This window comes from Mizuhopecten yessoensis, unplaced genomic scaffold (assembly GCF_002113885.1).
Source record: "Mizuhopecten yessoensis strain PY_sf001 unplaced genomic scaffold, ASM211388v2 scaffold11041, whole genome shotgun sequence".
Lineage (NCBI taxonomy): Eukaryota > Metazoa > Mollusca > Bivalvia > Pectinida > Pectinidae > Mizuhopecten > Mizuhopecten yessoensis.
Window position 1 is genome coordinate 330897 of NW_018408849.1, and position 24139 is coordinate 355035.

Genomic DNA, 24139 nt, shown 5'->3' on the forward strand with positions numbered 1-24139 from the left:
ATTATTTTAGATATTAAGTAGCTTCATTTCTCTTTGTATAAATTTACTTACTTTTGTTAAGAGTACCGTGTTACAAATTGAGAACATTCCTTTCATTTTGATATAAGTTGGGTTGACATAATAATAATTTGGTATATAAAGTTGTCTAAGAGCTACAACAGATACATTAGTACATTGGTATAAGTAGTGGTATTCGTCCCCAACACAGTTATTACATAGGGGACATAACCTTTCCTCGCGTGGGACTCGATTCCATCTTCCAGTTCTATAGGAAATTTTATATTTGATGTTCTAAATTTACATATTACTTTTCGTTCATTACGATTTAGCTTTAAAAGATATGGTTCAATATTAAACTGAAATTTGAATAAGGAGTAAACTTGCCCACGCGAGGAGGTTTCAACATCATGAAACCAACTTTGAATGAATTGATCGCATAATCTCTGCTTAATGATATTTTTCAAGCATTGTCTATTAATTGTGCATGATATTTGGAAAGTCCATAAATTATTAAATCCAGTATTGTTTAAGATATCTCGTATATACGTTAACCATTTAAAACTTAATAAAGAATTCTGGTGCAAATTGTACATTAACTTATACATTACACTAGATAATTTCGATCCACCCGTTATAAGCTTATGCCAGAACATAACCATTCTAACACTGATTTCAATTTCTAGAGGATACCTTCCTAAAACACCAAATACCATATAATTTGGGGTGCTCTTCCGAATGTTAAGAATTTCCTTACAAAACTGTAAGTGTATTTTTTCGATACTTTTTGTATTTTGTACTCAGTGTCATCCAGAGACTGACTATCTAGAGTCGGAATAACGACATCGTTATGTTGTTATAACGACTTACCTATGTTGTAACAGAGACTGACGATCTAGAGTCTGTATAACGACATTGTTGTGTTGTTATAATGACTTAACCGTTTTGTTACAGGGACTGACGATCTAGGGTCTGTATAACAACATTGGTGTGTTGTTATAACGACTTACCTGTGTTGTAACAGAGACTTACTATCGAATGTTACACTACGATTCGTCATCTGCAAACAATGAATACTGCTTTTCTTCCTACTTCATAACCCTACACCCCTTAATCTTAGTTACACCACAGTATCTACTACGTCATCTATGAACCAAGTCGAATGTATCATTTTCCATGTCTGACAGACCCATGTTGTAAAGAGAATGTAATTTAAAATGAAATATGATTTGAACATAATGATATTGGTGTACGTTCTGATTGTTTCAGTCCATCAATTGTTAATAACGATAAGGCGAGATTCCGTCTGGGACATCATATCTCCAAACCATACATGTACACCAATATTAACTTCTGTGGACCGCGTTGTGAAGACAGAGTTTAATGTTATGACTCCTACCATAATAGACACGGGTGTCGTAATCACCCGTGGAACACTCGCACCCACGCTCTAAGGCTATTTATAAACACATACGTATACGGGTCGGCACCTGACAACACCGTATACTGTTCAGCGGTCTGTGTTACAGAGAAGCGTTTTGAGGTCACGGACAGTTTTGAAAGTGGATTTTAACAAACACTGACCCAATAGTTCCTACACGGTAAGTTTTGTTTATTTATGGTATATATATATGAAATATTATTTTCTGTTTTCTGAAACAGAAAAGCCAGGGTTAAAGACCCGATGGAGTCCTAAATTGAACTATCACTAGGAGGCGCATATTAAAATGTACAAGTATAAGTGGTCAGTATTGTTTACTTATTTTATTCTATAATTACCTTTGCCATCAATTTTTCCTTTATTAACTACTAAATCGACGTCACGGTACATGTTTTCATATATGTAGCATGTGACATGTTCCTATGAGAAAAACGACTTTTTTCTGTTATAATTATGGTAGGATAGTGTCGGTGATGCTATAGGACTATAGACTCGTATCGGATATATATATTTTATTTCAAGTGTTTGTACTGTTTGATCAACAGATTTCTACACGGTCAATAGAGACCCGTTTACAAACATGGTGTCGTGTTCAACATCTCTGGTGTCACAGTCACAGACTGTACATATTAGTGTTGAGTTCAAATATTTACTAAAAGTGGATAAAATAGGACATTATAAGTAAATACTACATCGCAGTCAACCCACATCAACAAATCGTTATACGTGACGGTCGGAACTATCAGCACGTGGTAGTACTCCACACGATCGGTCAAAAAAATGTGCCTGAAATTAAGGGGGCGTAACGAGCACATGATCCCGATAGTTTGTTCATGGTAATATTAGACGTCGTAGGGTTCAGATCAACGTTCGGTAAAACATGCCACCCCTTCGATGGAATATACGAGAATATTCGGTAACGAAGATGACCGTTAAATACTTCAAATACACCACAGAATCTACTACGTCAATCTATTAACCAAGTCGAATGTATCATTGTCCATGTCTCAGACCCATGTTGTAAAGACAGTGTAATTTAAAATGAAATATGATTTGAACATAATTATATTGGTGTACGTTCTGATTGTTTCAGTCCATCAATTGTTGATAACGATAAGGCGAGATTCCGTCTGGGACATCATATCTCCAAACCATTCATGTACACGAAAATTAAATTCTGTGAACCGCGTTGTGAAGACAGAGTTTAATGTTATGACTCCTACCATAATTGACACGTGGAACACTCACACTCACGCTCCAGTGCTATTTATAAACACATACGTATACGGGTCGGGTCGGTACCTCTCAACACCGTATACTGTTCAGCGGTCTGTGTTACAGAGAGCGTTTTGAGGTCAAGAACAGTTTTGAAAATGGATTTTAACCAACACTGACCCAATAGTTCCTACACGGTAAGTTTTGTTTATTTACATCAACAAATTGTTATACGTCCCTTGTTGGTAGAGACGGTCGGAACTATCTGCACGCGGTAATCCACACGATCGGTTAAAAATCAAATTAAGGGAGCGTGACGAGCACATGATCCTGATAGTTTATCTACGTTTTTCTTGAAACGATATTTTCATGGTAATATTAGACGTCGTAGGGGTTCAGATCAACGTTCGGTAAAACATGCCACCCCTTGGATGGAATATACGAGGATATTCGGTAACGAAGATGACCGTTACATACTTCAAATAGAAAACATATCCCGTTTTATTTATAAAATAAACATGCCTCTTTACAGGGATACCAAGGCGGAGGCACTGTGTTAGACTTATAGTTAGAATTAGAATAAACATTCGTCATTGATAATTTCAATGTTGGCCGTATGACAAGAGGTTTGTCATAGTATTGACCTGTCGGGCAACTTCGGTCGGTGCTATACAAGCTAAGGCATGCATGTGTTAAGATTATCGGAGATTTTAAAGTAAAGCTCTCCATTGTGAGGAAAATGGAACCGCACCGAAGCGTAACTAAATCCACACAGGGGCTTTTACCAGTTCAGAGGAACATTTAAACGATTGGTTAGTTAAACCTGTTCTTGAATAGATTTTAGCTATTTGTTGTTGTTAAATTTAGCACATACTAGTTGTGCTGAGTCTCCCTGCTATACCAGTCGCTTAATGGCCCTATATTGTTCTAAACCTACCTAAATTTTTCAAGAATATATGTAATTAATATTTGAATGCATGATGTGCTACTGTGTACTTAATGGGTAATTGAGCTGATAGTGTCCTAGAGAAGCAGGTTTCGCTCGCTTTAGAAACGGTCGCTTTTCACGCGGGACATTGGAAGAGTTTTCCAGTGTAGTGAAAGGATCAAACTTCCAGTACATTTAAAAGGAATAGAAAAATAAATATTTGGCGTGTGCTAGGTGAGTCTAGGTAATATGCTGTTTCTTTCTATATAAGAATCACTTAGAACAGTAAAAACGTAGAATGGTAGTATAGCAGGCATGGTTTGATCATTGATGTGAAACATGGGAACAACCAAGCACTCCTGTAAGTTATCATTTTACGTCTCAACTCCTTGCATAATACATACATAAATACACAAGTCATGCTTAAAATAAGCACACCTTAAACAATTGTCAGCTCTATAAAATGAGCCATTCACTATTGAACATACATGTACATCAGTAAATTATCAAATAATTCATCTAAAATATTAACTTATAAATTATCTTCATAATGTATCAATTGTAACATTCTTCCTTTTTCTGTATCTCGTATGATGGTCATCTCTACTCTTCACTAACTTAAGATAAGCTAGTGAGCGTAGAGACACAAAGGGGAGTGAACTCCGGAGTATCCCGTACTTTGCAATACAATTTATCGTTTGAATTTCAGTTATATGTATATTGTTATAAAGCATGTACTTTACTTTGTCATTTTTCAATCAATGCATTTATTTATTGTTCTGTTGCCGAATCTTCGATTCAGAGGGGAAAAAAGGATTAAAAAACTTCAGTGTGTCTTCTGGCGTCGTCTGTCCGTCCGAAAGCAATTCATATTTTCGAATTTTACCAAATAACCTAACTAATTATTATACAATTTTGCGGAAAAATCATTTACGGAGATGAACCAAATTTTTTGAATTATTTGGTTCCCGTCCTCAGGGTCCATAGAGACGTGACAAAGGGGTTTAAACTGGCCAACATTTTACCTTCTGACTATTTCTTCCTACACAGAAACCCTACGGGAAAGGCGTATGTAATAACCCCAAGGTCACCAACGCCCTGTTGAGGAGGGGGATTACTATGACTATATTATGAACTATGTTTATATTCGGTCCACCGGTTATTGAATTTTACTGTTGTTTATATTTAAAGAAGGGAAATGACACTTTGGAGTTTATATACTAGATTCGGTGAACAAATTATCATTTTTACTGTTATTTAATTATAAAAAGGGAAATGAACGGTGGTACATTTAGGACAACACAATATTATTTTTTACATTAATTATCTCGAGCGCTCGATCTATTATGTCGAACGTTTGAGATTATTAATGTAGAATATGATATTGTGTTGTCCTAAATGTACCACCGTAGAAATGACACGTTTGAGTTTTTATATATATACTGTATTTGTAATGGTGTATTACAGTGTCATTTTACATCAACCTGATATACATATACATATACGAATATAAATATATAGACTCAATATATTCACTCAACATATATATTCAGGTTACTCGAGCGTAAATGATTGTCGCCACCTATTGAAACATTAAACTTGACCTAAAACGCATTCACAGTTCAGTGACACGGGTCTATGTGTGGTATACAGCTCAGTGACACCGGTCTATGTGTGGGACACAGCTCAGTGACACGGGTCTATGTGTGGTATGCAGCTCAGTGACACCGGTCTATGTATGGTACACAGCTCAGTGACACGGGTCTATGTGTGGTACACAGCTCAGTGACACGGGTCTATGTTTGGCATACAGTTCAGTGACACGGGTCTATGTGTGGTACATAGCTCAGTGACACGGGTCTATGTGTGGAATACAGTCCAGTGACACGGGTCTTTGTGTGGTATACAGCTCAGTGACACGGGTCGATGTGTGGGATACAGCTCAGTGACACCGGTCTATGTGTGGTACACAGCTCAGTGACACGGGGCAATGTGTGGTATACAAGTCAGGGACACGGGTCTATGTTTGGTATACAGCTCAGTGACACGGGTCTATGTGTGGTATACAGGTCAGTGACACGGGTCTATGTTTGGTATACAGTTCAGTGACACGGGTCTATGTGTGGTACATAGCTCAGTGACCCGGGTCTATGTGTGGAACACAGTCCAGTGACACGGGTCTTTGTGTGGTATACAGCTCAGTGACACGGGTCTGTGTGTGGTACACAGCTCAGTGACACGGGTCTATGTGTGGCATACAGTTCAGTGACACGGGTCTATGTGTGGTATACAGCTCAGTGACACCGGTCTATGTGTGGTATACAGCTCAGTGACACGGGTCTGTGTGTGGTACACAGCTCAGTGACACGGGTCTATGTTTGGCATACAGTTCAGTGACACGGGTCTATGTGTGGTACACAGCTCAGTGACACGGGTCTATGTGTGGTATACAGCTCAGTGACATGGGTCTATGTGTGGTATACAAGTCAGTGACACGGATCTATGTGTGGTATACAGTTCTGTGACACGGGTCTATGTAAGATATACAGTTCAGTGACACGGGTCTTTGTGTGGTATACAGCTCAGTGACACGGGTCTATGTGTGGTATACAGCTCAGTGACACGGGTCTATGTGTGGTATACAGCTCAGTGACACAGGATTATCAGTGGTACACATTTCAGTGATACGGGTCTATGTGTGGTATACAGCTCAGTGACATGGAATCATCAGTGGTATACAGCTCAGTGACACGGGATTATCAGTGGTATATAGCTCAGTGACACGGGTCTATGTGTGGTATACAGCTCAGTGACACGGGATTATCAGTGGTATACTGCTGATTGGTACCGGCCTATGAGTGGTTTACATCTCAGTGACACGGGTCTATGTGTGGTATACAGCTCAGTGACACGGGCCTGTCAGTGGTATACAGCTCAGTGACACGGGATTATCAGTGGTATACAGCTCAGTGGCACAGGCCTATCAGTGGTATAAATCTCAGTAACACGGGATTATCAGTGGTATACAGTTCAGTGACACGGGCCTGTCAGTGGTATACAGCTCAGTAACACGGGCCTTTCAGTGGCCGTCCTTAAATTACCATAGCTGTTGATCATGATTGGACGTTAAACAATACTAAACCAAACCAAACCTATCAGTAAAATACAGCTCAGTTACACGGGATTATCAGCGCTATACACGAAACAGATCTATTTATGTCCACGCATTGTCTTCTACATTGCCAAACATTTATCTCTAACACGAGTGGGTTATTATTTACTTGATAGTCATCCTTGGGTGAACCCAATATCGGGGACTATTAATTTGGTTTCAGTCCCAGATTTTGACATATGTGAATAGCGTTCGTGTGTTTGGTACATAGCTCAGTGACACGGGTCTATGTGTGGAATACAGTTCAGTGACACGGGTCTTTGTGTGGTATACAGCTCAGTGACACGGGTCGATGTGTGGTATACAGCTCAGTGACACCGGACTATGTGTGGTACACAGCTCAGTGATACGGGTCTATGTGTGGTATACAGCTCAGTGATTCGGGTCTATGTGTGGTACACAGCTCAGTGACACGGGTCTATGTGTGGTATACAAGTCAGTGACACGGGTCTATGTTTGGTATACAGTTCAGTGACACGGGTCTATGTGTGGTATACAGCTCAGTGACACGGGCCTGTCAGTGGTATACAGCTCAGTGACGGGGGATTATCAGTGGTATACAGCTCAGTGGCACAGGCCTATCAGTGGTATAAATCTCAGTAACACGGGATTATCAGTGGTATACAGTTCAGTGACACGGGCCTGTCAGTGGTATACAGCTCAGTAACACGGGCCTTTCAGTGGCCGTCCTTAAATTACCATAGCTGTTGATCATGATTGGACGTTAAACAATACTAAACCAAACCAAACCTATCAGTAAAATACAGCTCAGTTACACGGGATTATCAGCGCTATACACGAAACAGATCTATTTATGTCCACGCATTGTCTTCTACATTGCCAAACATTTATCTCTAACACGAGTGGGTTATTATTTACTTGATAGTCATCCTTGGGTGAACCCAATATCGGGGACTATTAATTTGGTTTCAGTCCCAGATTTTGACATATGTGAATAGCGTTCGTGTGTTTGGTACATAGCTCAGTGACACGGGTCTATGTGTGGAATACAGTTCAGTGACACGGGTCTTTGTGTGGTATACAGCTCAGTGACACGGGTCGATGTGTGGTATACAGCTCAGTGACACCGGACTATGTGTGGTACACAGCTCAGTGATACGGGTCTATGTGTGGTATACAGCTCAGTGATTCGGGTCTATGTGTGGTACACAGCTCAGTGACACGGGTCTATGTGTGGTATACAAGTCAGTGACACGGGTCTATGTTTGGTATACAGCTCAGTGACACGGGTCTATGTGTGGTATACAGCTCAGTGACACGGGTCTATGTGTGGTATACAGCTCAGTGACACGGGTCTATGTGTGGTATACAGCTCAGTGACACGGGTCTATGTGTGGTATACAGCTCAGTGACACGGGTCTATGTGTGGTATACAGCTCAGTGACACGGGTCTATGTGTGGTATACAGCTCAGTGACACGGGTCTATGTGTGGTATACAGCTCAGTGACACAGGATTATCAGTGGTACACATTTCAGTGATACGGGTCTATGTGTGGTATACAGCTCAGTGACATGGAATCATCAGTGGTATACAGCTCAGTGACACGGGATTATCAGTGGTATATAGCTCAGTGACACGGGTCTATGTGTGGTATACAGCTCAGTGACACGGGATTATCAGTGGTATACTGCTGATTGGTACCGGCCTATGAGTGGTTTACATCTCAGTGACACGGGTCTATGTGTGGTATACAGCTCAGTGACACGGGCCTGTCAGTGGTATACAGCTCAGTGACGGGGGATTATCAGTGGTATACAGTTCAGTGACACGGGTCTATGTGTGGTATACAGTTCAGTGACGCTGGATTTTCAGTGGTATACAGCTCAGTGACACGGGCCTGTCAGTGGTATACAGCTCAGTGACACGGAATTATCAGTGGTATACAGTTCAGTGACACTGGCCTATCAGTGGTATACAGCTCAGTGACACGGGCCTGTCAGTGGTATACAGCTCAATGCCACGGGCCTTTCAGTCGTATACAGTTCAGTGACACGGGCCTATCAGTGGTATACAGCTCAGTGACACAGGCCTGTCAGTGGTTTACATCTCAGTAACACGGGATTATCAGTGGTATATAGTTCAGTGACACGGGCCTGTCAGTGGTAAACATCTCAGAAACACGGGATTATCAGTGGTATACAGCTCAGTGACACAGGCCTATCAGTGGTATACATCTCAGTGACACAGGCCTATCAGTGGTATACATCTCAGTAACACGGAATCATCAGTGGTATAAAGCTCAGTAGCACAGGCTTATAAGTGGTATACATCTCAGTAACACGGGATAATCAGTGGTATACAACTCAGTGACACAGGCCTATCAGTGGTATACATCTCAGTAACACATGACTATCAGTGGTATAAATCTCAGTGACACGGGCCTGTCAGTGGTATACATCTCAGTAACACGGGATCATCAGTGGTATACAGCTCAGTGACACAGGCCTATCAGTGGTATACATCTCAGTAACATGGGCCTGTCAGTTGTATACATCTCAGTAACACGGGATTATCAGTGGTATACAGCTCAGAAACACGGGTCTGTCAGTGGTATACATCTCAGTAACACGGGATTATAAGTGGTATACATCTCAGTAACACGGGATTATAAGTGGTATACATCTCAATAACACGGGATTATCATTGTTATACAGTTCAGTGACACGGGCCTATCAGTGGTATACATCTCAGTAACACGGGCCTATCAGTGGTATACATCTCAGTAACACAGGATTATCAGTGGTATACATATCAGTAACACGGGATTATCAGTGTTATACAGTTCAGTGACACGGGCCTGTCAGTGGTATACAGCTCAGTAACACAGGGTTATCAGTGGTATACAGCTCAGTGGCACAGGCCTATCAGTGGTATAAATCTCAGTAACACGGGATTATCAGTGGTATACAGTTCAGTGACACGGGCCTGGCAGTGGTATACAGCTCAGTAACACGGGCCTTTCAGTGGCCGTCCTTAAATTACCATAGCTGTTGATCATGATCGGACGTTAAACAATACTAAACCAAACAAAACCTATCAGTGAAATACAGCTCAGTTACACGGGATTATCAGCGCTATACACGAAACAGATCTATTTATGTCCACGCATTGTCTTCTACATTGCCAAACATTTATCTCTAACACGAGTGGGTTATTATTTACTTGATAGTCATCCTTGGGTGAACCCAATATCGGGGACTATTAATTTGGTTTCAGTCCCAGATTTTGACATATGTGAATAGCGTTCGTGTGTTTGCTTCTTTCGGAATATACTAGGCGCTAATTACAAGCTCTTGGATAACTCGGATATCGGTATCTAGATTTCCTTTTAAAATAGGGAATAACATACATCCTAAAGGCGTTCTAAAATTCAAACGGGAATTACATATAACCTAAAGATGTTCCTAATATGAACCAGGCACCTTTAAGGGTCCCGAAGGGATAGACTGTTATATTATATATTGCTGTTGATTGATTTGGACATTTTATGTCTGACTAATGACTATATTGGTAACATTTCTTTTTAAACCAATAAAGAAATGTTATAATAAAATGTTCAGGTAGAATAAGCTCAATAATATCTCTTTTCCTTTATCATTTCACGCCAAGGCGCTTGTGGTCGCCACTGGCTCCAATGGGGAAAGTAAAACATGATTGGCGATTTGAAACTACTCTTTGCGAAAATGTCGATGAGGGGCTTTTATTTAAATTACTGTCGACAAAAGATAAAACTTGCGCGATACTGTTTCTAAAGCAATTGTTACAGGTACATTTAGCTCCACATTTTCGATGAATGGCAAGGTCAGGTATTAGAACTCTTTTTGTGTTTTGACAAAATGGTCACCTGTCAACACAACGACACCGTCTGATATCAAAATCGCCAATTATCCAATTACAGCTACATTGTCTCGTTCCGAAGGGTGCTCGTTGGAGAACAATAGGGCAAGTAAGGGTCGGGAAAAGGTTTGTTTTAGTTGGATTAGAGTAGATAAATCTCGTGAAGTGATGCGATGCTATAACGAGACACGGTTGTATGTGTTTAAAGTCGTTCAGTTATTGAGTGTCCATAATATAAAAGAATTGTGTATACTAGGAAAATGCATATATGAGACAAACAAAATAAGGGTATTATAAAGAAATATGAACGTCTTCATTCTCTGTACATTGTCCATGATTTGTGTATAATATATATTGTGGACTGATGGGGAATTCTAAAAAATTTAAGACAGTTTTCAAAAAGTCGAGATCACCCTCCTATATCATAAAAAATCATTTGTTAAATAAAATGTGTGTCCTATCTATCCTAATTTTGTTCTAAAATGTTACAGGAAACACATATTGTTTTGTCTGTCCCGAAAGCCAATGCATTCCAATGCTTCCTCTCTTTTGTTCTGAAGCGTTCGATTCTATCTCTCTGTTCTACAAATTAAGATCGCGGAAAATGTTGCTCGAATAATTGTGGCACCATATTGTAATAGGTTTCGTGTGTCCTGACTAAGCATGTTTAAACAGTCAATAATCCTAATCGATAGAACGTTTCTCGAGTTTAAATATTTACAGATTTCTATCGACCAAAGAAAATTCCCAAAAGCATGGTTAGCTTTAGAGATACATTTTAAAACAGAATAAAGACAATGAGCGTTTTGTAACAGCATTAAGGATTAGCGCGCCACAAGTCACGTGACTAAGTATACGAGAAATGCGTTTGATAGGAAATAGCGATCTGGTGTCTTAACGACAAAATAAATCAAGCGGTTTTGAAATGAAAAGTCACGAAATACAAAGTTAACGTGTTTTTTTTGTAATTTGTGTTTCACTGTCCACATCGCTGGAGTTCAATATACAGAACTGGGTTGTGTGTATATCGATAATATAACTCGCTCTCTCCTTGTTAGGAGTTAGGTATTGTCTTTGTACATTTGTATTAGTCGGTTCACGTTGATTATCAATTTGTTAAGCATCATCAGTTTGTTTTTGCTATTGCTGTGAATGAAATTGGCTAAATACCAATAAGCGCCGTCGTTTAGAGTTTTTGAGATTATCGCCACACTAGTATTAATCACAGGGACATGTGAATTTGTTTCATTTGGCACGTTTGGATCACTGTGTTGTTTAAAGAATAATATCAAACGCTTTAAGGGTTAATATCCCATGATATGTACCATCATTAGAGGTGGACATTTCATCCAAAGTTTATATAAAACCCGTAAACGGGAGTGCTGCAATGAGACCAGTGTTCACAGAAACCATCAAATAAGGCTGTTCAAATGTTTTACCGATTGTGTATACATTATACAAAAAATGTCTCTTCAAGTTAAACCATTAGAATACATGTTTAAATAACGGTATCTCTTACAAACGGTTTGAACCCCCAGTAATGGGTTCGTGCAGACGACCACTTGAGCTCTGTGCACCCCTGAAATATCTCATAGCAAAATCGAAAGCATGCGGCTAGTAATTTGATTGGTCTCGGGTAAATATAACTAACCAATCACTAGGCTGATACCTGTCGTTTGAATATTACAGAGGAGCGACGTTATGCGACCGCGAGATTCGTTAAATGTAAAGCAACGGATAACACTAGTCTTCTCGTCTGATCCACAAGGTGGTGCGCACTGAACCTTCAATTCAAAGCGAGTGTTACCCCGGGATATCGAGGATGCGATGGAGAGTGTGTAAGCGAGTATAACCTCGGGATATCAATGATTGGATGGATAGTGCGTGAGCGAGTGACACCCCGGGATATCGAGGATGGTATTGAGAGAATGTAAGCAAGTGTAACCCCGGGATTTTGAGGATGCAATGGAGAGTGCGTGAGCGAGTATAACCCCGGGATATTGAGGATAGGATTGAGAAAGCGTAAGCGAGTGAAGAATACATTGAAAATGGTCGTGTTTCAGAGTGTCAAGGTCAATCTCAGTGTAACTGTTAGGGTTTCTTGTCTGTTGTTTTTATGTCATCACCTATCAAATATCTGGTCATGCCTTGATAATATACGTGTTTCTTTTGCCAGTACAGTCATAGTAAATCCGACCAACGCATTCTTTTGATAAAATAAATAAATTGTGAGCAATTTTTTTTTTATGTCTAATGGGTACATGGACATGATCTTTGGTAAAGTTGTCGGTTCGGGTAACAGCCAAACAGGTAGCAACTGTATGCGTTGGTAATGGTTTTTTGTAGTGGAAAGCCATGAAGTCTGAAAGTCGAATTGAAGGATATTTGTTTTTTTTTTAAAACGGGGAAACGCGCGTTTTATTTAAATAAACCTGCAACAAATTTTACCCAGAGTTGTCTTTCATAACACTCACTAACACCTCTGTCAACGGCTAAATGCCCATAAACCTGATAAATTCATGAAGACAAACAAGCTGAAGCAATACACCCCCGTATTTCAAAATAGGATATTACATGTACCTCCAAACGTGTTTATGTTTAAATTGAGCTTTGAACACAGTGAATTACTTTTGAATTCCTGTTCTATTGAATTGTATGGTCGCTTACCTCTGAATTCCTGTTCTATTGAATTGTACTTGGGTATGGTCGCTTACCTCTGAATTCATATTCTTTTGAGTTGTCCCTGGGTATGGTCGCTTACCTCTGAATTCATGCTCTATTGAATTGTACTTGGGTATGGTCGCTTACCTCTGAATTCCTGTTCTAACTGAATTGTCATGGTCGCTTACTTCTGAATTCATGCTCTATTGAATTGTACTTGGGTATGGTCGCTTACCTCTGAATTCATGTTCTATTGAATTGTACTTGGGTATTGTCGCTTACCTCTGAATTCCTGTTCTATTGAATTGTCCCTGGGTATGGTCGCTAACCTCTGAATTCATGCTCTATTGAATTGTACTTGGGTATTGTCGCTTACCTCTGAATTCCTGTTCTATTGAATTGTCCCTGGGTATGGTCGCTAACCTCTGAATTCATGCTCTATTGAATTGTACTTGGGTATTGTCGCTTACCTCTGAATTCCTGTTCTATTGAATTGTCCCTGGGTATGGTCGCTAACCTCTGAATTCATGCTCTATTGAATTGTACTTGGGTATTGTCGCTTACCTCTGAATTCCTGTTCTATTGAATTGTCCCTGGGTATGGTCGCTAACCTCTGAATTCATGCTCTATTGAATTGTACTTGGGTATTGTCGCTTACCTCTGAATTCCTGTTCTATTGAATTGTCCCTGGGTATGGTCGCTAACCTCTGAATTCATGCTCTATTGAATTGTACTTGGGTATTGTCGCTTACCTCTGAATTCCTGTTCTATTGAATTGTCCCTGGGTATGGTCGCTAACCTCTGAATTCATGCTCTATTGAATTGTACTTGGGTATTGTCGCTTACCTCTGAATTCCTGTTCTATTGAATTGTCCCTGGGTATGGTCGCTAACCTCTGAATTCATGCTCTATTGAATTGTACTTGGGTATTGTCGCTTACCTCTGAATTCCTGTTCTATTGAATTGTCCCTGGGTATGGTCGCTAACCTCTGAATTCATGCTCTATTGAATTGTACTTGGGTATTGTCGCTTACCTCTGAATTCCTGTTCTATTGAATTGTCCCTGGGTATGGTCGCTAACCTCTGAATTCATGCTCTATTGAATTGTACTTGGGTATTGTCGCTTACCTCTGAATTCCTGTTCTATTGAATTGTCCCGGGGTATGGTCGCTTACCTCTGAATTCATGCTCTATTGAATTGTACTTGGGTATTGTCGCTTACCTCCGAATTCCTGTTCTATTAAATTGTCCCGGGGTATGGTCGCTTACCTCTGAATTCATGCTCTATTGAATTGTACTTGGGTAATGTCGCTTACCTCTGAATTCCTGTTCTATTGAATTGTCCCGGGGTATGGTCGTTTACCTCTGAATTCATGCTCTATTGAATTGTACTTGGGTATGGTCGCTTACCTCTGAATTCCTGTTCTATTGAATTGTCATGGTCGCTAACCTCTGAATTCATGCTCTATTGAATTGTACTTGGGTATGGTCGCTTACCTCTGAATTCATGTTCGATTGAGTTGTCCTTGGGTATGGTCGCTTACCTCTGAATTCATATTCTATTGAGTTGTCCCTGGGTATGGTCACTTACCTCTGAATTCATGCTCTATTGAATTGTCCCTGGGTATGGTCGCTTACCTCTGAATTCATGTTCGATTGAGTTGTCCTTGGGTATGGTCACTTACCTCTGAATTCATGCTCTATTGAATTGTCCCTGGGTATGGTCGCTTAACCCGAATTCATGTTCGATTGAGTTGGCCTTTGGTATGGACGCTAACCTTCATAAAAAGGATTTTTAAGTTCATTTAAAATTTAATTTCAAACGTTTTTCACACAGGTATACATTATACATTTGTATATATATAATCAAGCCTACAGCGTTGCCAATAGTATATGCGTATAAGAATTTACGAGATTGTTACCATTATTTGGAGGGGAAGGGGGTAGGGTAGTGGGGCGTGGAGAAATGGCTGATCTAACACCAGTCAAGCTCCGAACATTTCTACACTGTAACAAATTCACAGGTTCCTGAGGATTTTTATAGTGTGAAGGTTTGGATGTGTGTATCAGGTCAGGTACTTGTTGTACATTTCCCACTTTTATTGATTAAATCTCCAGTTACAGAAGTACAACTACTAATTACGAAATCACATCATCATAAGTTTTGCTCATTATCATAATTTGATCAATACAATTTTTAATAATTTATCTAGGTTTTTCCTTTTGTCAGATCATTTTATTTGTAACAATAAAATCGTTTTAGTTGAATTGTCCAGTATACAGGGATCGATAGTGCGAGTAACATGATTGAAGCCGAGTCCTGACTGGGTCCGTCCCCGAGCTGTTTATCGGTAGGACCTGTTCGATAAATGATCACTGTCCGAGTCAAACGGTACGGAGTCAATTAGCCGACACAGGTAGCGCGCGAGATCGATTCAAGGACATGCTAATATCCCATACGAGGTAAGTCGTGTCCGTTATACATGGAAATATTCCAGCGGGTTTTAATAATAACTTCAAAACCTAAGTCCTGAATTTCGAAATTCGTATGACTCTAATTGAAAATCATTAGTTAAGTTTGATTGACTCCAAGCTCGTAGTCCATTGTGGACGGATTAACCTATCGGTTGTATAGAGAGTGGCGATACGATCAGGTGACCTGTGTATTGAAGAGCTGGTTCTACACACGATTAAGACCTGATTGTGTAAAAGAACACAGATACAGTATAAGGCACGGACTTGCGTATCATTTGCTACTACCATAGCTACGGTAAATTGACACAGGAATCGATGTACGTGAGCGCTATGGTTTGTTGTAATATATACGTAGCTACGGTAAAATGATACAGTAAATCTTGGTACTCGACGGCTATGGTTTGTTACTACATGTACCATATATAGCTACGGTAAAAGTTCACTGTAATTGGGGTACGCGATGGCTATGGTTTGTTATAGATATAGCTACGGTAAAATGACACTGGAATCGGTCTATATGATTACTTTCAAATACACACCGTTTCCGCAGAGTATACGCCTCATACACTAATCACAACGTCATAAAATCGATGTAGATCACGTTTCAAAAGAAATGTATGCTTTCCCCAGGATAATCCCTTTAGTGTTGTACAAGTGTGTTTCAAAGGAATCGCTGATGTTAATAGTATGTCACAATATGGAACGACTGCAGGTCAGGGATGTTTATTTAGGAATCGATGTGAGATGGGACGCCACGTTCCCTGGACCGTCAGTGTGGTGCATGTTCAGGTCAGACTGAGTTATTATTATTATTTCCTTTATTTCCTCCAGAAATGAAGAGTTACAGAAATAACGATCAAAACACTATTGAAAAGAGAAGAAAATGCATTCACAATCATGGTCACACCCTGACATAGGGACTCACACATGCACATGGACAGACACACACATTAGAGAATAATAATAGTACACGCATCATACCATAAAGTACTATAAACACAACACAATGATATAATAGGTACTATTACAGTCATTATACGGTAAATAATTATGATGATAGACAGTATAACACTAATCATACATTACATCACACATTGATATAATAGACATATTTACACTCCTCAAACTACATTATCATATAATAGTATAGACAGTAATACACTTCTCGTACTAAGCAATCATACAACATTGTAATAAACAGTATTACAAGCACCACACTATAAATTATACAGCATTATTATAGACAGTATTACTGTTACATAAGTCTTACAATACAATCATACATTGAGTAGAACCCGTTGCACGAAGTCATACAATATAGTCATACAGTGGTGTGAAATACACAACATACAATATAATAATTAACTTGAAGAAACAGCGCAACCATGCAATGATTTCAGTTGTAGTAATACATATCACAAGATTAATTCATACAATACAAACATTATTATGAATGATAGTAAGTTGCACTAGTCAACAGGAAAGACGTAGGAAATGCTTGCCTACTAATATGAAAACAAAAAATATGTATTTCATGTATTCATCTTGCTGAAGCGTGAGGTACACACAAGTAAATTAGTGATCATATTACTCAGTATACAACATTCAAATATCTAAGGATAAATTACATAATGCCACTGTATTGAAGAATTTTAGTAATAATAACAATGGATTTTATTCTAAAGTCCTCCAGTTCATATGGAGATAAGTCATAATTGAAAATACCACCAAGAAGAACATGAAGTAGATGGTAATTAGACATTACATTAAGATTAAACACAAAATCTGTACAGTACTGAGTACACACCAGAGCTGATGTTGTATTGTTTATTCACTTTCAGCCTTACGGCCCATAAGCATTACAGCATAATACAGAGTAATTAATGTGTACATATACAATAAGGGTGTCGAAAACATTACACAAATATTGAATAACATGTAACATAACCTACATTGTACAAGACAAGCTGATTTGATAGATGGCGGACAGTTGTACGCACATGAGAATACAAATGACAAAAGAAAAGTATTAATGAGATGATTAATTGAAGTAATGTACATGATTGAAAGATTGGAAGAATCTCAATCAAATGAAGTAAGAAGTAATCAGTTTTTATCTGGAGATAAAAAGAAAAAGCATGCACATGATAATTAAACAATGCACATTATGTCGAGCGTAATAGTAAACTTGATTGTAAATATTTACCTAAATGACAAAGTTCTTTCCTATTATGAACTGCTAGCAACTGTACAAGTTTATAGGACGACGGACGGTTCCAATAATATTTTTTGATGTTAATAGTATGTCACAAAATGGAACGACTGCAGGTCAGGGATGTTTATTTAGGAATCGATGTGAGATGGGACGCCACGTTCCCTGGACCTCTGTCGAGCCGTGGCCTTTTGTTAAAGAGCAAGTGCGTTATTTGACACCTTGTTTTGGTTTTTATCTAAAGGACACGCTCGGCAGACTCCACATTAAACTGACATCGGTGCAGGTGTTCTCAGTTCCCTCACTTTTTAGAGAACAAAGAAAAATGTTGAAATAGGTATGGACAATCTACTTATCTACTTGAAATTGGGAATATCAGCTATTATATTTAGATTGGAAAACCGAATTTATAAAAACACGATGTCAATTTTTATTTTACATTTTTTTTTATCTAACGGTTCTGTTAGAAAACAATATATCCGCCAAATAATGATTTCTTCCATTCATTTTCATCCCTCGTTTTTTTCTGACGTCATCTCTCACTCTGGGAATAGAAAGAACTAAATGTACTTAAAACTTGCCGAAATGTACAGCATACGTAATATTATTGATTGATTTGGAGGTTGACAATGCATGACTTCGACTTCAGTCTTCAGCAGCCATTTTGCGGTGAAGGTTTACTTTTGTATTTGCCATCTTCAAGAACACTATCACAATATTAATTTAATTTACCTATATTGCGGTCAATAAAACAGAGCAGAAATTAGTATAGCCCGAAATGTTTCAGCAAATGAGAGGCCATGGTTTAGATCTGTTCAGAAAACTTAATATCAAATATCATATTAGTGTCTGCGCTAATTTCACTAAATTTATATATAAGCCTAAATATACCGCAATCGCCAAAAAATCATAACATCGGGTAATATGCTTACACATAACACGATTTATCACCAGGGTAAGACATCTTGTCAGGGTGAGAAATCGTGTCAGGGCGAGAAAGCGTGATTGTGTCAGGGCGAGAAATCGTGTCAGGGTAAGACATCTTGTCAGGGGGAGAAATCGTGTCAGGGGGGGAAATCGTGTCAGGGGGAGAAATCGTGTCAGGGTGAGAAATCGTGATTGTGTCAGGGCGAGAAGTCGTGTCAGGGTAAGAAATCGTGTCAGGGCGAGAAATCGTGTCAGGGTGAGAAATCGTGATTGTGTCAGGGCGAGAAATCGTGTCAGGGTAAGAAATCGTGTCAGGGTGAGAAATCGTGTCGGGGTGAGAAATCGTGTCAGGGCGAGAAGTCGCGTCAGGGTGAGAAATCGTGTCAGGGTGAGAAATCGTGTCAGGGCGAGAAATCGTGTTGCGAACGTAGCAGTTTTAGCACGATTTCTAACTCGGTTGAGAAATCGTGGCAGAGGTGCTGTTCTTCAGCATTTGACTGAGATGTCACCTTATAAGAGTTTTTATGTAGCCCGTCATCTAAGGACATACTCTTTATGTAAAACTAAGCTTTGTTGCGCGGACGCATCATTACGAAAAAAATCCGCGGTAGATATTTAATTTGAAAAAATAGATAAACATTGTAAATGATTTAAATAAATAAATAAATCGGAAAATGCTGACATCAAAAATATTTAAAAAAAAAAGTTTGATATCCTTTGTACAAAACTGTATAGTTAATTATATTTTATTTTTTCTACTTTCAGATATAATGCATTAAAAAGGAATGATAAATGTGCTTCAAGCTCTTGGAGGGAAACGCATCGATATGACCTTTATAAGCGACAACTGTGGTGCTCTTTCTTCTTTTAAGCTGAGCCCCATACCCAGGAGGTATTGCATTACAGCTTTTGGAGTGCTGTGTTTTTTCTATATAGGAACGTACGTTATTTTACGTGGCAATTCCTTAACAACAATGAAACTTTTCAATCAAAATGTTTGCCTAACTCCAAATTGTGACGATAATATTATCAAGTTTAACCAAACACATTTCGTCAATAAAACTACGAAGAAAGTACTGATGTGGACCAAGTTTTTCTTGGGAGGCTGGACGGATGATATCGCAATGTTCATGAACAAAAGTAAGTACAGTTGTGTTGTGACAACAGACCGAAATGAACTGGAGTCGGCCGACGCTTTGATGTTCCATTACCTAGACCTTTACGTCTGGGAGACAGTACCCGGATATAGAAGACCGGACCAGGTTTGGATAATGTACAACGCCGAAGCTCCTCCTCATCTTCATTATACTGGATTACCATGGCTTAATGCATTTAACTGGACGATGACTTATCGAACAGATTCTACAGTTCACGGTCCTTATGGTGCATTTGTTCCACTGACACCGGAAGAGAAAATTAAAGCGTCAGAAATGTATCGTGGCATAGACTACACCATTGGTAAAACCAAGATGGTTGTTGCCGTGATAAGTGATTGCCCGGATGACGCGCAGAGATATCGACATATGCGAGAACTGCAAAAGTACGTTGATATAGACTTCTTCGGAAAGTGTGGAAATTTAACTTGCCCTAGAACAAACAATCCTGTATGTAACTCAATGGTATATAAGTTTCGTATTGCATTTGAAAATGCCAATTGCAAAGATTATGTGACAGAAAAATTTTGGCACAGTTTTTCACGAAATACTGTTCCAATTGTTAACTGGAAAGGCGATCAGGTTATAAGTGCACCTCCAAAATCTTACATAAATATACATGACTTTAACAGTGCCCAGGAACTGTCAGATTATCTTAATCTGTTGAATGCAAACGATACATTATATAATGAATATTTTTCCTGGAGATTGAATTATAAAGTTTTCGGAATTAATATGTGGTATCACTTCGAAAATTTGTGTGCTGCCCTACATACGCCGAGAGAGGCCCAGACTATCATAGACCCTGACAAGTGGATCAGGACTGATTCGTGTAACAAGTGGTCGGTAAGTATTCATTTGGTTCCGCTTTCTCAAACGCTACTAATCATAAAATGATGATGATTCCTTAACTAAAGGTCGACAGTTCAAATTTAAAAGCGTTTAATTGAGATTTAAAAAAAAAAAAATGATAAAAATTCCGGTTTTCAGATTCTCAGTGACTTTCTCTTCCGGCTATCGTTTCTAAGGAAGTGCCGACATTTTAGCTTGTCCTTGCTTGGTAACGAGTAAGGGTTTCGCTTGGTATAAAAAAGCGCATTACCTGTCAAACCGACTTACGATTTAATACACCGCGCACCCTGATCGGCAACCGATATAAAAAAAAAACAAGCAAGTACATTCTACATGTAAACTGTCGGCGCTTCCTTAGATACGACAGCCGGAAGAGATTGTCACCGGGAAAGATCTTAAAACCAGATTTTAAAAAAAGAATCTCAGTTGAAAGCTTTTCTCAGTTGAAAGCTTTTTAACTTGCACTATCAGCTTTAATCAATGGTTTACCTATAGAGAAATTAAAGCCGGAGCTAATATCTTAGTGCACAGTTATGTGGAATTAAGGTCTGATCAATCCCTTATATTAGGTCGGTAGCTGACGCAGAAAGGGAATAAGAAAAGAAAGTAACGGTTCTTCATGAAAGCGCAGATACCTCTGGGGTTATCGTTTCTTTTCCTCGTCATTTACTTCAAATTATCTCGGTTATTAACTCATTTATCCCTGAAGACACATTTGAACCCTTCCAATTCAAAGGTTGGAATAGCTCATTGTGAGATTACAGAAGTGAAGAGTTAATGAAACAAAATGAATAACGTAATCGAGCATTAACTGATGCTCTTATCACATCGAATTTTTGTTATGATGTTTTGTAAGTCAGTTAGGTTCTAAACTTTGTACGGAATGTTTTGGATACACCAAAATATCCCACCGTCAAGTCAAAAAAGTTATCTATAATTAAATTTCGAAGTTAAACTTTTATCAACTCGTACGTCATCATTTCAACGAGACAAAACGTGTGGAAAAACCGCATATTACTCTTGTGATATTGCCTAAGTGAATATTTTGAAACTGCAAAGTAACCCGATGGAAAATAACCTTAATAGATACATGATGATATTTGGGTTGATTTTTTTCCTTTGATTCCGCATGCAAGATAATTATTCAAAGATGGCGAAACTCCTTAATTAACTGTTAATTGTTTTCTCGGAGTGAGACACCGTTTGACAGTCAGAATAAATTGGCGCGATAAATGAAAACACTCGCCTCTAACCGACTTCTCGAATGGCGGCGTCGTTTCTCAGTTCTCGTCCTAGGAACAATTAGAAGGTGGTGTAGAACAATTCAAGAAACTCATAACTTATATGCCATCCGACGAATGGTCATGTAGCCTTTCTAAAGTCACTAATGTTCCTGCAAATAATGTCGACGACTCTGAAACATCCAGGATAACTCGTTTACTTCGAAAACTCAGAATTATCACCACCTTTTACAATAATACGCAGTAAAGTTAAGAAGTATCTAATCCAAAATGCCAATGTAGGATATAACTGAATATCGTTGTTCTAAGGAGAATATTTAACCTATATAAATTAAAGACAGTTTGTGGACATATACTAACGGAATTGCAAAGAGATTCATATTTTTTTTTTTTAAATGATGCAATATAACAGGGTGGAGTTCATACTTTTTACAGCTTAATTATTTATCATAGCTAAACAATATTCAATTTCATTTGTGTTTTATTTAACAAGTTGTAACATTGCCATTTAATAAGCACTATTATTCCTTTCAGATAACTGGCGTTTTGCAGCGAAAATGGGACAGATTCCTATTTGATTGGGGTTGGTAATCCACTGCAGATACCCTTGGACCGAAGATCGCCTGCAGTCACCCTTGGAAAGGAGCTCCTTAGCGATCACATTACCGTTAGGACATGAGGTCCACTGCAGTCACCCTTGGACCGGAGGTCCTAAGTAATCACAGTACTCTTGGGACAGGAGGTCCACTGCAGTCACCCTTGGACTTGAGTTCCTAAGTAATCACAGTACCCTTGGGACAGGAGGTCCACTGCAGTCAACCTTGGACTTGAGTTCCTAAGTAATCACAGTACTCTTGGGACAGGAGGTCCACTGCAGTCACCTTTGGACTTGAGTTCCTAAGTAATCACAGTACCCTTGGGACAGGAGGTCCACTGCAGTCACCCTTGGACCGGAGTTCCTAAGTAATCACAGTACCATTGGAACAGGAGGTCCACTGCAGTCACCATTTGACTTGAGTCCTACTGTAGTCACCTTTTGACCAAATATCCACTGCAGTCAATATTGTACCAGAGATCCACTGCAGACACTCTCGGACAGAAAATCAACTGCAATTCCCCTATGGACAGAAAGTCACCTGCACTCAGCCTTGGACTACAGTTCTACTGTATTCACCTTATGACCGGCGATCTGCCCGGTCACCCTTGGACCTAAGATCCACTGCAGTTAACCTTGTACGTGAGATCCACCGCAGACACTTGTGGTCCAGATTTCTACTTTAAAGAGACACACATAGCTGGAAATCCTTTCCAGATCAAATACTAGTGCGCCAAGGATCCACACAAGGTACCAAGATGGCCAGACCTTAACGCAAGATTCATATGGACCAGACATTCAGTTGATGTTCCCATGGGATGAGTATCTATGCTAGATTTGGCCGTAAACCCGATTACATTTCTGTGAACTGAACGTTAGACAGCACTGTGAGATACATCAGGTTCGGTCGCCAGGTTACTTGCGATACATGTGTGTTGGTAGACAAAGGGTAACAAGTATACCCGTGGATTGGGATTGTGAAGCTTTACATGTTTCTAGTTCACTTTTGAGTTTATATAAAAATGAAGAGAATCAAGAAAATTTGTTATTTTTTCATTTGAAAATTCATTGAGGGAAGCTGTGGGGAAAATGCCCAATTATAGTGAATATCAAAGAAAACATTTTTCCATGTCCAATGTTGGTTGGATTCTAAGTTTTTTTCCTGTGGATTAACCCCAGTAATGAGGGGATTCTCTATCCACCATTTATATAAGAGAAAGTCTTGCATTCCCCACTTCAAAAATTCGAAGTTGCAAGTGTCCATGTAGAATGACAGTGTGAGATATCTCAGACCCTTTCATATGTAAGGAAGGTTTTAACCCCAATTTAGAACTTCCGAGGTTAAGACTTCCCTACCCTACACTAATTGACATGAACATGTTTCTTTTTCTCCACCATTTCATTCGCCA

General features: G+C 39.1%; 1 protein-coding gene across 3 annotated transcripts; it reads left to right on the plus strand.

Annotated features, from left to right (window-relative positions):
• Window positions 1–1447: 1447 nt before the first annotated feature.
• LOC110464928 (glycoprotein 3-alpha-L-fucosyltransferase A-like) lies at window positions 1448–23761 on the plus strand. Of its 3 annotated transcripts, XM_021520404.1 has the most exons (4): window positions 1448–1598; window positions 2532–2850; window positions 19654–20888; window positions 22670–23761. In XM_021520404.1, exons 3-4 carry the CDS (start codon window positions 19674–19676, stop codon window positions 22724–22726), a joined length of 1272 nt encoding a protein of 423 aa, XP_021376079.1. In that variant the 5' UTR covers window positions 1448–1598; window positions 2532–2850; window positions 19654–19673; the 3' UTR covers window positions 22727–23761. The 3 variants fall into 3 exon arrangements, with proteins under 3 accessions (XP_021376079.1, XP_021376080.1, XP_021376081.1); XM_021520405.1 differs by lacking the exon at window positions 2532–2850; XM_021520406.1 differs by lacking the exons at window positions 1448–1598; window positions 2532–2850 and adding an exon at window positions 15659–15737.
• The last annotated feature ends 378 nt before the right edge of the window (window positions 23762–24139 follow it).

Excerpts from the sequence above, each read along its gene's own strand:
- LOC110464928 (XM_021520404.1), top strand. The coding sequence starts at position 19,674 with ATGATAAATGTGCTTCAAGCTCTTGGAGGGAAACGCATCGATATGACC. Across the intron at positions 20,889-22,669 it reads ATTCGTGTAACAAGTGGTCG|ATAACTGGCGTTTTGCAGCG; the intron begins GTAAGTATTCAT and ends TATTCCTTTCAG.